Below are 15,057 nucleotides of genomic sequence, written 5' to 3'. Positions count from 1 at the left end.
TTTTTGTTCTATTATTATTATTATTATCCTCCCCAAACTCCCCAAAAAAAATAATAATAATAAAAGAGAGAAGTTAAAAGAATATAAAATTAATAAAGTTGAAGGAAATAATGGAATCAGCGAAGCGGATGTAATGTTGGATAGGGGGCCCCCTGAGTTATACACACACTGGACACTCGCACTCGCAACAACCAACCTAACAAGGAAACCAAATCTCTTGCCAACTACTGGATTCCAATACGACAATGGTTTCAAGTTCATGGCGAATCCAGTCAAGAGGATACCCCTCGCAGCTGATCTTAGTCTTCGAGATATGGTTACCAATTCAACGCCACAGTAATTACCCAATCGCTCAATCAACTGACTAAGTCTCTCCTTTTCGAACTTCTTTTACCATGGTCTCAATGAGAGTAGATTGGAATAGTTCAACTAAGATGCCTTGGAAAACATTGTTTAATTTTAATACTCTGGAAACTACCATAGTTTACTTTGGCATTAAAGATGTGGATTATTTATTAACCATATTTGTTTCTTGAATTGACTTTGAAGACAGAGCATGGCGGTATTGTTATCAATCAATCTTAGTCGATATATACAACTGGTTGCTTGGAATTCAATAACATTGACATTTGGAAATAAATGCAACATGAAACTAACGCAACAGATCAATCCTAGTGTTGGATATTGTTGACATGTACTAATGTCATAACAATCGTCATTGTCCTCTGGGTTCATTTCTATATACAGTGTGTCCGATGCAATGACCATTGGGGCTGGCACTTCAGTCAATAAACCATCCACATTATCATCGACATCATATCTACAAATAAATGATTCTCTAAATTGCATTAAATCAATGACCTTGATCGACTCAAAGTGATAACTTTGACGCGCCATAGTGTTGCCAATGCATTTGACCAATCTGATTTGATACATGTCAGAGAATTCCAGATTGACAAGGGTCTCAGGTAGCCAATCCAGGTCAAAACTAAACTTTCTGCGCAGTCTCAATGAGATGAGGCCAGTTGGCAAGTTGTCCTCAGTAAGAGGTTGGTTAAAATAGCAACCAAACTTAAGGTCGGTGATTGAGTTTGGTAGCGTCTTTGGTTCGATGGGATGATTGAAGCCAGATCCAAAAATGAGATTGGTAAGAGTTGGTGGAAGTGATCCAGGTGTGATCGGTTTTGAATAGTCCTGGCCAAGCTCCAACTTGGTGATGCCCGCTGGAAGGAAATTGTCAATCACTTGATTAAATCCAAAGTTCAAAGATAGTGATCTCAAAGAGCTTGCCATTGTCATAGGTAGTGTTTGGCTGGAAGTATCCCAATCACTGCCCGACCAATGGAGTGATATGAGTGCCATGGACTTGAGTTGGGCAATCTGTTTGAAGCTCGTGCACACACGTAGATGCAGAAGGGAGCTTGGAAGTATGCCCTCGCCTACCAAGTCATGAGTGTAGTTCGTGCCAAGTAATGTCAATTGCTGGAGTGATGTTGGTAGTGCACCAGGAATGAATGGGCGATTATAATATAGACCAAGCTTGAGTACTTTGAGTTTGGCAGGGAGTACTCCTACCCCGAATGTTTGATTGTACTTGACATCCATCAATAGCTTCTTCAATGATGATGGCAGTGAGCCAACTTTGAACTCCTGATCATAACTCCATCCAAACTCCAACTTGGTAAGAGATTGAGGGAGACTGTTTGGAGTGATTGGCTGGTTGAAGCTGATGCCCAGGTAGAGCCTGGTGATTGATGATGGCAATGTACCAGGCTCAATCTGCTGGTTAAAGTACCTGTAGATGCCCAACCGTTTGAGTGATGGCACTTTGGCCAGGGTGTCCATGTTAAGTGTATCGCGATAGACGATCATGGAAAGATGAGTGATTGATGGTCTCAGGATGCTGGACAGAAGTGAGTTTGATCCCAAATCAACTACCAACTTTGTGATGGTTGATGATGATGAATCCGAACCATATTGTATTGGTTTGGTATACCTAACCTTCATACTTTCTATTGTTGGATGCCTCCATCTGTTTATCAATATGTTATGCAATCGTTTACAAGTCATTGACAATGATGCAATATCATCAATATTAGTCAATGATCCATCACACATTGATCTAATGATAATAGTTGGTAATTGATCCATTATATATATATCTTTGTCTTATTATATGATCATCTGATCATCTGATCAATTCAGTGCACTCAAGTGCACTACCGATCAGATGATCACAATCACACCACACAATAAATTTGATTAGTATGAACTTAGAAAGAATCTGGTCAAAGTTATACAATGAATACAGAGGAGGCGGTATCATTACAACATAGTATATTCAGCTTTATTAACATTGGCGACTCAAACAAGGCCATTAGATTGCTGGAAGATGATGCTACATTGTTGTTTGCGACAGAGGACCACTATGGTCTAACAATCTTACATCTGGCCGCTCAGAAACGAATGGCTACACTGATCAAACACATACTCAAGACTTCGCAGGCATTCGATCACTTTGACATTGACAAACTAGACTCAAACAACAACACGGCACTTCACTACTCATGCGCTGACTCCATCGCAGAGATCTCGTCGTCAGCCGCCACCCAGATGCTGATGTCTCAAGGCGCACCATCATCACCGAACGCACAACAACAGGTGGTGGTGTTGAGTGATGATCATGATGAACAAGACTACGAGTCGAGGGAGAGTCGACAGCTGGACATTGTGAAGAGACTGCTGGACAAGGGAGCCGATCCCATGGCCAAGAACAAGTTGAACTTGCAGCCCATACACCTGGCCACCAAGTCAGCGTCATATAGCGTATCTGCACTGCTCGTTGAGTATGGTGCAGACGTCAAGCTGCCACACGAGAAGCTGCTTGACGTTGACTTTATGTCACTTCAACTCAAGTCCCTGTTGCCACTGTCGAGCTACGAGCAGCGACGAAGCGACGAGAGGAAACAGAAGATCGTTGAGAGGTTGGGTGGCACGCGAGGTGTCGTCAAGGATGGCCCAACATGTCTACACTATGCACTTGGCAATGTATCAGCATTGCTGCGACAGATCAAGGAGCTGCACTCGATGAATGTGGAGGCAGAGTCGTTGTGGGGCCGAGACATACCCTATGTGTCGCTCATTCAATTGTTGCTGAGCAAGGGTGTCAATCCCAATGCCATCGACATTGTCACTGGACACACGCCACTCTCAGAGTTCATTCATCGATTCCCAGACACAATGGAGCTGTTGGAGCAATATGGACTATCAGGGGGACAACAGCAGCAGAAGTTGCTGCGCGATCATTTCATTGTCGTGTTCCGAAGGATACTCAATCTGATTGTGATCGATCATTCATGCGACCTATCCCTGTGCGACCAGCCAAGCATGGACGGCATGGAGTCCGGAGACAATGTGCTGACAAACTCTTCATCAAAGCCATCAAAGTTGTTGCCGCTAGTATGTTTGTTGCAAACAATCAAGAGTCTTGGAAGTGGCACGGACAAGGTATTGGAGGCAAAGAACAGCAAGGGTCAGACAGGACTGTTTGTCGCATGCTCAGTGGGCAACATTGATGCTGTTGGACGGTTGCTAGAGGCTGGTGCCGACGCCAACACATCGGATACATTCGGAAACACACCAATACACGAAGCGTTATCATTCGGATATTCAGACATTGCCAAGAAGTTGGTTGCATGTGGCGCCGACGCCAGTCGACCAATGGCCGTATTCCCACAGTCGACACCATTGCATGTGGCCGCCCAACAAGGTGACCTTGACCTCGTGGAGTACTTGCTCAGACATGGTGCACTGCTTAGCGCGCTTGATGGGGAGAAGCGAACTCCAGTTCAAGTGGCCGAGAGCGATGAGATTGTCGACTTCCTGCAAGGACACGTTCAGGTGGAGTTGGTCAACAAGTCAATGTTTGTGTTGCCAAAGTATGACTTTCAGCGCGAGTTGGACGTGGCCATTGGGAATCAATATGGAAATGTAGCGAGCAGGACACTACGAGTGATTAGCAAGACTGATGAACAGGTCACAATCCAGCTGGATCAGACATTGTTGGCCAGTGGACTGTCCATCAAGATCAAGAGGAAGGGCGACACATTATTCAAGTTCATCAAGCTTTATCATCGCACTTACCTACATCTAGTTGCGGCGATACAAGAGCGATTCAATGAGGGTAGCGCATCGATCGACAGTTTCCAGCAATCAATCAAGACCATTATATTGCTACCAAACGTTCTGATACAGTCTGATCGCGACCTAGAGTTCCTTGTGGATAGAGATGAGTTGGAAGTGGAGTTCAAATGATTGATTAGTTGGAAGATTGATTGATTGGATGATAGCCAATAAAACATATACTTTATACTTTATTGTTAACTTATGTTCGTGCTGCTGTTGCCCTGAGCACGGTGGTCTGAGCATCGACCAGTTGTCTGAATCGACTGTTTGTTCGGATGAGTGCTGAGGGGTCGTCGTACTCGACGAGGCTGCCTTTGTCAATGACCATGATGCGATCGCTGTCAATGATGGTGTCCAGACGATGTGCGATCGTCACAACAGTCCTGTTGGCAAAGTTATTGGCAATGACTGTCTTGATGAGTGCATCGGTATGATAGTCCAATGATGCTGTGGCTTCGTCCATCAGAACGATGGGGGATGTACTGAGGATGGCGCGCACCAGACAAAGCAGTTGCTTCTGGCCCACTGAGAATCCATCGCCACCCTCGTCCAGCATGGTCTCGAGCTCCAATGGCATTGCCTTGATCACTTGCTTCATGTTCACCTTCTCCAGTGCCTCCCACAGCTCAAGGTCTTGATGCTTGTTGAACGGGTCGAGGTTCATTCTTACAGAGCCTGAGAAGATGAATGGGTCTTGAGGGATGACGGCCAGTCTGCTGCGAAGGTCGCTTAGTCCAATCTTGGTGATGTCTACGCCATCAATGACGATGGTGCCTTGGCTTGGCTCGACGAGTCGGAACAAAGCCAGTCCAACGGTGCTCTTGCCTGCGCCAGTTCTGCCAACCAGTCCTACCTTGTGCTTGGACTCGATCTTGCAGTTGAGGTCGCGAAGGCTTGGGTCCAAGCCAGGTCGATAGCGAACCTCAAGGTTGCGGAACTCGATGCGGCCCTCTGTGGGCCAGCTGTCAGGTGGTCGGTTGTCCTCGCACACTCGCTGACCCTCGGACGGGTTGTTTGCGTACTCTAGGACTCGCTCCACCGATGTCATTCTGACCTCGAGCTCGGTGAACTGTCTGATGGCCCAGTTGAGGATGCCTGTGATACTGATGGCCGATGATACGGCCATGCCCGCAATACTTGGGGAGATGTTGGAGGAGATCATGCTAAAGACTGCGGCGCACAGAACCATCAGACCGGTGAGCATCTCGAGGTTCATGCCTAGCCATCTGTTGACGGAGAAGTTGTGGTAGAACAGACGTTGGTTCAAGTCGGTGTGTTGTTCAAACGCTTGAATGAAGCGTTGTTGTTGTTTGAACGAGCGGATCGACAGCATTCCATTGAATGACTCGCCCAAGTGGCTGTAGATGGGACTTCTCGTGATGGCATCCATACGCTTGAGGTCGCGGCTGGTCGAGCGATAGAACTTCTGGATGTAGAAGTAGTACACTGAGAGCAAGCTGAATGGGATCGCAATGTAGGGCGTGAGGTAGATCATCTGGAGCACAGAGATGATGACCGATGTGCCACAGGTGAGCACATCGTTGATTGATTCGACAACGAGCAAGTCGACGTCGGACATGTCCTTCGAGAAACGGTTGAGGATACGTCCCGAGGGATTGCTGTCAAAGAATGAGCAGGGCGAGTAGAATACGCCGTTGACCAATCGCTCGTGCATCTTCTTTGCTGCGCGGAGTGTGAGGAAGATGATTGATCGGAGCTTGAGGACGACGAAGAAGCCAAATGCAACGATGAACAGAGTGTAGATGCGGAGGTAGAACATGTTGCCAGGGTCTGGCTTGATTGTGGCGTTGGTCCAAACAAGCAGCCAGTAGTCTGAGCCTTGGATGGTCATCTGGGCCACGACGTATGATGCGATCACCATCAGATAGAGGATGGTGGGGCCGCCAGACTTGAAGTAGGGGATGAAGGTCGACTTACCCACGGCACCGACCTTGCGCTCCTCCACTGTGAACAGCTTGCCCTTGAGTTGCTCCATTGGGTCGAGCGCACGCAAGTCCTCGATGATGCAGTTCTCAATCTTGATGTGCTTGGCAGCATCGATCGACTTCTTGAGCTCTGCGGCGGCTGCTGTGCTGGCCTGATCAGGCTGGTCCTGTTCCTCCATGTCGATCTGTTTGGTCTTCATGATGCTCTCAAAGTCGATGCCTTGCGTGGTGAGCTCGTCGTATGTGCCTTGAATGATGCGGCCACCATCCATGACGATAATATGGTCGGCTGAAGGGATGAACTGGAGTTGATGTGTGACCAAGACTCGGGTCTTGTTGGCCATGACTCCTCGGATGCAGTGCTCAAACAGATGCTTGCCGACTTCGGCGTCGACAGCGGACAACGGCTCATCCATAACGTAGGCCTCGGCATTGGAGTAGAGACAGCGTGCCAATGAGATACGCTGCTTCTGGCCACCAGACAAACTGACACCACGCTCGCCAATCTCTGTAAGATCCTTCAGGGGGAAACCAATGAGGTCGGGCTTCAAGCTGCATGCCTCGATCACGTTGAGATACATCTCCTTGATGTAGGGCTTGCCAAATAGAATGTTGTCGCGTATCGATCCACCCAAGATCCAAGGAATCTGCGGAGTGAATCCAATGTAATGTGGTGCGGTCAAAGTGCCCGATGTCTTTCTGATCTCACCAATCAGCGCGGACACCAAGCTGGTCTTGCCCTCGCCGACCTTGCCGACAATGACAGTCAGCTTGCCCTTTGGCGCGACCATACTGATGTTGCTCAGCACAGGCGCAGGCTCGTCCTTCTCTGCCTCGATGGCATTATCAAGAAGGGGGAACATTGTGGTGGTTGATGATGAGGTGTCGTCCAGTGGCAGTTGTACGTCGATGATCGCGGAGGCCTTCTTTGCATCCTCCTTGTCATCCTTGACATCCTCCTCCTCATCCTCAAACTGACCGTCGTGCCATGTGAATGTGCCATTGACAATCCTGAACTCTGATGTCGAGTTCTCCACCGAGTTATTGTTCTCCAAGAGGTCGTCGTTCGTGTTCTCGGGCGTCTGGAGGAAGGCCTCGATACGCTTGCCACATGTCTTCATCTTGAGTGATCGCTGTAGGGCCTCGGGCCACATTTGGATCGGGTTTCGGAGAATGAAGAAGATGGTCAGCGCAGTGAACGCTGTCTTGGCTTGCAGTGTGTGGCCAGTGGCAATGTACGTGGCAAAGGTAACGAGCAACACCACTCCGTTGGTGACCTGCATCAGTGTCTGATCCATGGAGAACGTGGACAGATGCTTCTTGTTGGCCTCCATCTGATAGTCGCGCTGCGTTGTGATTCGCTGGATGAAGAACTCCTCCCAGTTGTAGAGCTTGAGGAAGCGGATGCCGCTGATGAACTCGCCAATGAGCTTGATGCGCTCGTCCGAGAAGGACATGGCGCGCGCAAAGAATCCATTGATGCGCGTGTTGAGATAGGTGGACAGGGGAACGCTGAAGCCCATCGTGACGAAGCCGACCAGGCCCGACGGGCCAATGACGTAGGTGAGCAGCAAGAGCAGCAGCGTGATCTGGATGGGGAACAGGAAGATGTCCATGTACGAGTTCCAAAAGAACTCGCCAAACACACCGACGTCCACAGAGATCAAGTTCATCAGCTTTCCATTGAAGTTGCGTCGCGATGAGTTGTTGAGGCGGAGCATCTTTCGATAGATGGCCGATGACAATGCCGAACGAACGGACAATGACACCTTAAGTCCATACCAATAACTTTGTTGCAGTCCCATTGATTGAACGCATGTCGATATAAAGATGCCAAAGCATAGCAGCCAGCCAATATATGCTGGTCTTTGAGAGTGATCATTGACGAACTCGATGAATCTGGAAGGTCACCATGGTGTGTGTATGTTAGGGTCAGGCTCATGCAGGCGTAGGATGATTGATGGTACTTACGATCGTAGTAGTAGTGGTGTAATGATTGATGCAACGATGTGCAGTAGCTTGGCGACGATGCCAAGATAATGTATGAATGTAAAGCGTTTGTAAATGTGTTTGATTAGTGGTATTCGTGAGGAGAAGTCAATGTCATCCATTAGATCAATGACATGTTTGACCTTTAAGTCATCAGTCAAGTCTGGTATATCTGTCAATTGTAACTGTCTCCTGTTGCCTCTAAATATTGTTGGTCGGACCCACCAAAAGGAGAACTAAAGTGTCGTGTCGTGCGTTGTAAGTATACTGCTGCTCCATGCTCCCAACCCAAACCATGGTACCACGAATGAATGAATACATGACCCTCTATCCATCTACCATCCATCCACTCCATCCCAAACCCAAAAAAAAAACATACCCTTGATAGCCAATTTGAATGATACTCTGGCGAAGGATCATTGAACCTATTTCGATCATAGTACTCGTCGTATGGAGTTTCCTTGTTGTTACTACTACTGCTGCTGTCACCGTTGATTTCTTCAAGCATCGGTTTAACATCAGAAGATGAAGAAGATGATGATTCCTGGAGCTCGACATCATCTAGACCCGACCCATCAGCATCACCATCACCTCCGCCTTCAACAGGACTAAGCCTCCTATATGATTTAAATAACTTATTCTTTAATGATGTTATCATTATTATTATTATCTTTGCATATCAATGCGAATATATATAAATATATATTATTAATGTTATAAATATTAAGTAATATTACTGTAATTAAATAATCCCAACAATAAGCTTATTGTTATAATCCATCAATCAAAGATGTATATGTGTATGTGTGTTTGTGTTTGTGTGTATATATATATATATATAAATATATTTATCTGTATCTCTGTGTGTGATGTCAACCTTTGCTCAATGTCGACTGCTGTTTAAAAGTTGACAGGTGTCTGTATGAGTGTCATACGCTTTAACTTCTTCAAATTTCGAACAATACATTCACACGCATTTCCCAAACGATCTGTTTTTGAACATAGGGGTATTCCTTATGATTCGGTCGTCTTCTTTGCTCAATTTTAATTTATATTTCGGTAATAACACATACACATACACACACATGCACAAGGTACAAGGATAGACAGCACTAGTTGAACTTGCCAAAACAGGATACCAACAACTTGTGTGTTTTTGAGAATAACACAAGATAAGATAACTAAGGGATCATTGACAAGGTTACATGCGTCATTAGCATTCTAAAATGACTACCCATGTCCATCCAATCATCATTCATTAATTACATTGCATCTCAACTCTCATCTTAATATTATATTGATTGATTGATTGATGAACAAATAACAATCAATCATATTGATATCATGATATGTAATGAGACCTTGTTGTCCTTGTTGTTTAAGATGGATGAATGAGATATTATCAACAAAATATCTTTACTTTAATTAAACGACCAAGATACAGAAACAAAGGTGAAGAATATATTGATGAAATAGTAATCGTTCATTCTTTATTATTCAACAAACAAAACAAACAAACAAACACAATATTGGTATAACCATCGATCAATCGATTATTCGTCGCGACCTCCACATGGACCTGGTGGTCGTACCTTTTTGGACGATGATAGCTTCATCTTTTTGGCACTGGATGGTGATGATGACGTTGATTTCTTGTTCTTCTTGGCACTGGATGGTGACGATGGTGCCTTGTTCTTCTTGAAAGGCACCTCTACATCATGCTCAAAGTAGGTTAGGAAGTCCTCGTATCCTTCATGTAGATGAGTGGCTCTCTTGGTAAAGATACGGTGTGGCCAGCTGATTTGGCGGTCGGCGTACATGTACTCTAGGAATGAACGAAGACGGTCGTTCGTCGTCGTGGTCATGATCAACTCAAACAGGTGATTGACTCGTCGACTGAGAGTGGAAGTGTCCATATCTTTCTTCCTCGCAACTTTGCTCTGAGGTTTGAGTAGGTCCCTCATCCTAATCGAAAACCTCACGCTCTTGTTTGGCTTCCTTGGCTTGTCCGACACCTTCCTGTTCACACATTTGGCCCGGGGCTTGGCAACCCTCTTGGCGCGAGGCTTTGGAGAAGGGCAACCATCTGGCACCGCTCCATATTCAGATGAGGAAGAGCATGGGCTGCTTGGATATTCCATTGAATGATCATCACTGCTGGGCTCACTGGTGGGGACACCTGGTATCTCTTGTGATGAGGACAATGACATTGGAGAGGATGGTGGTGTTGATGACTGGCTCTCACTATCATGGGTTGTATCTTGCGGTGGAGTATTGTCTATGAGTGGACCATCGTCCTCTGGTGTTGATGGAAGTTGATCAATACCATATACAATTGATCGTAGTGTATTGGAGAATGATTGTTCTTGTTCTGGATGTTGCTCTGCAAAGATACTGTCAACATTTGGTAGAATGTCATCAAACTCACATTCATCCAATAGTGGTTGACTTTGGTCGTACGATGACGACGAAGGTTGTTGTTGTTGTTCAGGTTGTTGTGGTTGTGATTGTGATTGTGATTGTGGTTGTGATTGTGGAGGAGGTTGGATAACAACTGGTTGGGATGGATAGTGATCGTGTAAAGAGTTGACATCTATTATTTCAGATATGGTATCGGAGAGGAACATGCTAGTAGTGTCTGGTTCATCGATATCAGATTGCATGGAAATGGTCATCGTGGAAGAATTGTCATGTTGCCCGACATTTCCGGGAGGATTGAAAGGACTCATTTCCGAGATGGTCGACTGGTAGTAGTAATTGTGATTGATTATAGTGTTGGCGTTGTAGTTGGACATGTTGATGGGGTGTAGGTAACCAGGGTGTACTGAGGGTATCGAGGGCAACATCCAACTTTGTTGTTGTTGTTGGGGTAGTTGATGACCGGATAAGTACTGGGGAGGCATCTGGTTGATGCCCGGCATCATACCATTCTGGTTAAATGATATGTCATTGTGGTTGGACTGAACAGCAATCTTTAGTTGTTGAAAGTAGCCAATATAATAGTCTATACTCTTTAGATGTTCTTGAATATTTAATTGATCCATATTATTAATATTAATATTTGTTAGATATAAATAATAAACATAATATTAATTGATTGATTAGTTGTATGTGTATGTGTAAGTGTTTTGGATGGAAAGACAACTGAATGATTGAGTATGCCATGCCGGCTTTTGTCCTAAAGGTTGTGTTGCACCTTTCTGTAAGTTGAGTGATGATTGATGGTCACGTGCTTGCCACTCTACACTCTGAGTTGTGAGATAGATTTATTGGGTATTAATTGGACCTAGCTTAGCAGCCTAGAGACCCAGTAAGTGTCGGGTTGAATTGGATAGTCACCTGAGTGTCTGGCGCGTAATAGGGTTGATACCTGAAAACTCTAGACCGCAAGGAAGGATGGTTGGAAATATCCAATCATCCATCCATCGAGCTCTGAAGATGACTCACTCACTCTTTCAATCACTAACGCAATCAATCAATAATCAACACAACAACACACTCACTCAAATACACACATTATTGTAGTAAGGTCCAGGATGATGATGGGCCTTGGCTTAGCAATATGATGTTAGACCATCCTAAAGGGGCAGATCAAGTTGATTTGAGGTAAGGTCCCTTCGATTCCGTTGATTGATTGGCTGTTGCTTTATGGAGATCATTTGGTGTATTGTTCCATCACATATTGTAGGGGGGGGGGTCAACGGAGACAAGAAAGACTTCACTACCATCACTCTCTCTCACTGACCCCAATGATAGTTGTTTGTAGCGTTGAGGCGCACCCCGTTGATTGATTGAATGATTAATTTATTGATTTATTAAATGACAACCTCCTCAACACCATCAACATCATCATCAACATCACCATCACAATCAACAATCAGCTGACTGAATGACTCCCATCTCTGCTTGCTTAATGAAATATCTAATTTAGGGTCACCTGACCTGGTGATCGGGGACTTGATGAGGGATGCGCGCAAAGTATTTGCAAAGTGTATTGTGGGGGGATGCTGGAGCGATGGTTGGTTGTTGGACTGAGTCCGGGTCAGTTGTATGAGGTGAGCTTGCAAAAAACGAACGAGGGGGTGCGCACCATCACATGATCAGGTTTGGAGAAGGGTGAATGCCTGAGGGGCATGCCGATTGATCTAGTACCCAGCACCAAACTCATCATTCAAGTTACTCTCTGGCTGGAAAGGCAAGTCTTGGAAAGGCATCCGATGATTGGTTACTGTTCGATCAACCAGTTGCCTATTGGAGACGAATGATGGTTCAATGACACACACAGACACCAGACACATAATCAATCACGTGGCAACATCAACGCGTGCATGCGCGCGCGTAACAACAACATTTTTAAATGTCTGCATAACCTCGATTGTGAGGTCTGAGTTTGTACACCATGCCATGAAGCCAGCCAATGAGAGGATCAATAGGAACAGGGCCACGGACACTAGGATGAAAGCTACCTTCCAGCCCTCGGAAAAGTCTTGGTGGCTGGCGGCAGGTGCCGGCACGGGCGCCAGCAACTGCGAGAGCACGGGGAAGTATGGCGAGCCAAAGCCCGTCACGGCATCGTAGCCCGGTGTGGCAGGATAGCCATAGGTGTTGCAGGGTGGGCTCTCTGGACAGCTGTTGTCGCCCATTACAATGTCAAAGAACGCTTCAGGGTGCTGTGCGCCAACACTGTACAGAGCAGGATTGACAAAGCCCAGCGGCTTCTCATTGCGGCGCAACAGCATGTCATTGATGATCGATATGACAGCGGCAATGACTGGTGCCGAGGCTGACGTGCCATCCACAGGTATCACACGTCCACCAAGCACTACAAGGTAGTTGTGTCCAAGCTGTAGCGTCGTCGGAGGAGGAGGAGTTAGTATGAATGGGAAGCAGAGCGATGGCTATCGAGGCCGGTATACGTACCGCGGCAATGTCGGGATACGAACGACCCGTGTTGTTGTAGTAGGTGGCGGGGATGTTGGAGAGGTAGGTGTTGACATAGTCAACGACAACTTTGTCTTGGTAAGATGGCCTGAGGAACACATTACTGAAGCCTCCACCGGATGTGATACGCGAGCCAGTGGCAATACTCGAGGCGATCTCACCAATCTGTGTGCATTTGACTGGTAGCACACCACCTGCGTTAATGTCGCAAGCTGGAGTCGTCTGCGTGGAGAATTGAGTGGCTCCCACGGCGAGCACGTAAGGCGACGAACAGGGGAAGGCTGGAACAAACTTGTTTTGGGCCTTGTTGGAGTTGGAGTTGGCGCCCATGTCTCCCGAGGAGAACACGATCGTCATGCCCATGGCGCCAGCCTTGATAAACTCCTCATTGATTCGCTGCATGTAGTCGACAGACAATGAGTCCTCGTCGTCTCCATAAGACACGCTGTGCACGTATATGGTCTTGGGGCTGTTCAGGACGTCGGTGATCCACTCGAGGAATGGCTCCTGGCCAGCAACAAGGCCACCCAAACTCCAAAAGGTTGTGTTGTAGCCTGCGGCCAGGCCCATCAAATATTGAATGTCCAAGGATGCCTCGCCACCGGGCAAGGACTGGTTGTTTGGACCTACGACCGTGACTCGCTGGGCAAGGCGTGAGTCCATACCAGCCATCTGGAAGAATTGGATCAAGTCCTGCTCGCTGTAGTATTGCTCGAGGAACTCGGCCACAGACTGCGAGTTGAGCGTCCAGTCCACGTCTGTGAGTGACTTGTTGGTGGGGAATGTGCCAGTGAGCATGGGCATCTGGTAGCGCGCTTGGATGACCTGTGGCGTGAGGAACTGGCCCGTGTAGGTCGTGGTGGTATAGGGTGCAGATGTCGTGCTATCAACGAATGTGGTCACGAGATTGAGGGCCACGGGCAAGTAGTTGGTGAGCTGGCCTTCGCCCAACTCGCTTGTCATACAGTAGATAGTGTCGTTAGCCAAGCCAAGCGCCTTGATCGAAGCCGTGCATGCGGTTGTGACAACAATGTTGGTCGACTCGTTACATGGCATACATATGAGTTTGCTGTCACCTGATGGCTTCATGGTTACTGCAAACTGCTGAGATGTTGAGCTGATCGTGAAGCTGGTGATGGCTACAGTCGCGTTGCTGCAGAGACCGGCTGGCAGGGCGCCAGTGCCAGCTGGGTATGAGCCATCTTCACAGCGTGGCAACATTACAAAGGAGAAGCCACCGTCGCCTGCATAAAGACGTACGATCGATGGCGCATTCGAGGTATCAAGTACGCCAGCTTCTATCTTGCTAAGGTACTCGTTGTCTGGGCCGAGGCGTGACGACTGGCGTTGGTTAGGGAAACGCACTGTTCCACCGATGAAGTGGACGAGGTCAGCGTAGGACTCGTGGAATGAGTATGGTCCAAGAGTGCGGACGACTCGCTTGCCTGTGACACTGTGTTCAAACTCCTCAAAGTCCGTGTTAAGGTACATGGTGGCCTTGGCAACAGGTACACTTGCCACAATAAAGTCTGGTAGGCTCTTTACAATCTCTGCGTCCATATTTGTTTGAAGCCACACCTTAAACTCCTTGACTCTTTCCTGATCTGGTGCCACCATCTCATTCAACTCGTCACGAGTCATATGCTGTCTATAGTTTCCAGAGTTTGGGTTTGCAATCTCATTGTTGAGTTTGTTCTGTTTGAGTTTGAATCAAGTTAGTTCGTTAGTATGTATGAACGAATGGTACCATTCCCATGCATGACTGTACACATACCTCCAACTCATTGATGTTGTTGAGTCTGAGGGCGAAGGTGAGTGTTACACGCTCAGAGTCCATGTTGAGTGTCCTGTAGGTCTTTGACCATCCATGTGGCACTTGATTATGTGTGAATGATTTCTCCATTGACACTCCTCCGACATGTCGGAGTTGTCCATGGAATGGGATTGGGCCAGGCACTGCCTGATGTTGTCTTGCCATTACAATGGCAAAAGTGGC

At 46.8% G+C, this 15,057-nt stretch overlaps 5 protein-coding genes across 5 annotated transcripts; 1 reads left to right on the top strand and 4 right to left on the bottom strand.

Annotated features, from left to right (window-relative positions):
* Nucleotides 1-558: 558 nt before the first annotated feature.
* Nucleotides 559-2,025, bottom strand: SAMD00019534_055920 (hypothetical protein; the record flags this gene model as incomplete). Its single annotated transcript, XM_012899083.1, has 1 exon — nt 559-2,025. A coding segment is annotated over one exon (1,467 nt), but the record flags the coding sequence as incomplete, so codon positions are not given.
* Nucleotides 2,026-2,301: 276 nt separating this feature from the next.
* SAMD00019534_055910 (hypothetical protein) lies at nt 2,302-4,314 on the top strand (the record flags this gene model as incomplete). The annotated part of the gene is made up of 1 exon (XM_012899082.1): nt 2,302-4,314. The coding sequence occupies one exon, from the start codon at nt 2,302-2,304 to the stop codon at nt 4,312-4,314; it is 2,013 nt and encodes a 670-aa protein (XP_012754536.1).
* A 70-nt stretch (nt 4,315-4,384) lies between these two features.
* On the bottom strand, nt 4,385-8,628 carry SAMD00019534_055900 (hypothetical protein; the record flags this gene model as incomplete). The annotated part of the gene is made up of 3 exons (XM_012899081.1): nt 4,385-8,030; nt 8,103-8,356; nt 8,500-8,628. 3 exons carry the CDS (start codon nt 8,626-8,628, stop codon nt 4,385-4,387), a joined length of 4,029 nt encoding a protein of 1,342 aa, XP_012754535.1.
* A 1,045-nt stretch (nt 8,629-9,673) lies between these two features.
* Nucleotides 9,674-11,041, bottom strand: SAMD00019534_055890 (hypothetical protein; the record flags this gene model as incomplete). Its single annotated transcript, XM_012899080.1, has 1 exon — nt 9,674-11,041. The coding sequence occupies one exon, from the start codon at nt 11,039-11,041 to the stop codon at nt 9,674-9,676; it is 1,368 nt and encodes a 455-aa protein (XP_012754534.1).
* Nucleotides 11,042-12,424: 1,383 nt separating this feature from the next.
* On the bottom strand, nt 12,425-15,039 carry SAMD00019534_055880 (hypothetical protein; the record flags this gene model as incomplete). The annotated part of the gene is made up of 3 exons (XM_012899079.1): nt 12,425-12,964; nt 13,041-14,756; nt 14,836-15,039. 3 exons carry the CDS (start codon nt 15,037-15,039, stop codon nt 12,425-12,427), a joined length of 2,460 nt encoding a protein of 819 aa, XP_012754533.1.
* Nucleotides 15,040-15,057: the final 18 nt, after the last annotated feature.

The sequence above is a fragment of the Acytostelium subglobosum genome (assembly GCF_000787575.1).
Source record: "Acytostelium subglobosum LB1 DNA, scaffold: scaffold10, whole genome shotgun sequence".
Taxonomy (NCBI): domain Eukaryota; phylum Evosea; class Eumycetozoa; order Acytosteliales; family Acytosteliaceae; genus Acytostelium; species Acytostelium subglobosum.
Note: the sequence above shows the minus strand (reverse complement) of the source record. Positions and strands in the feature narration are given on the sequence as shown.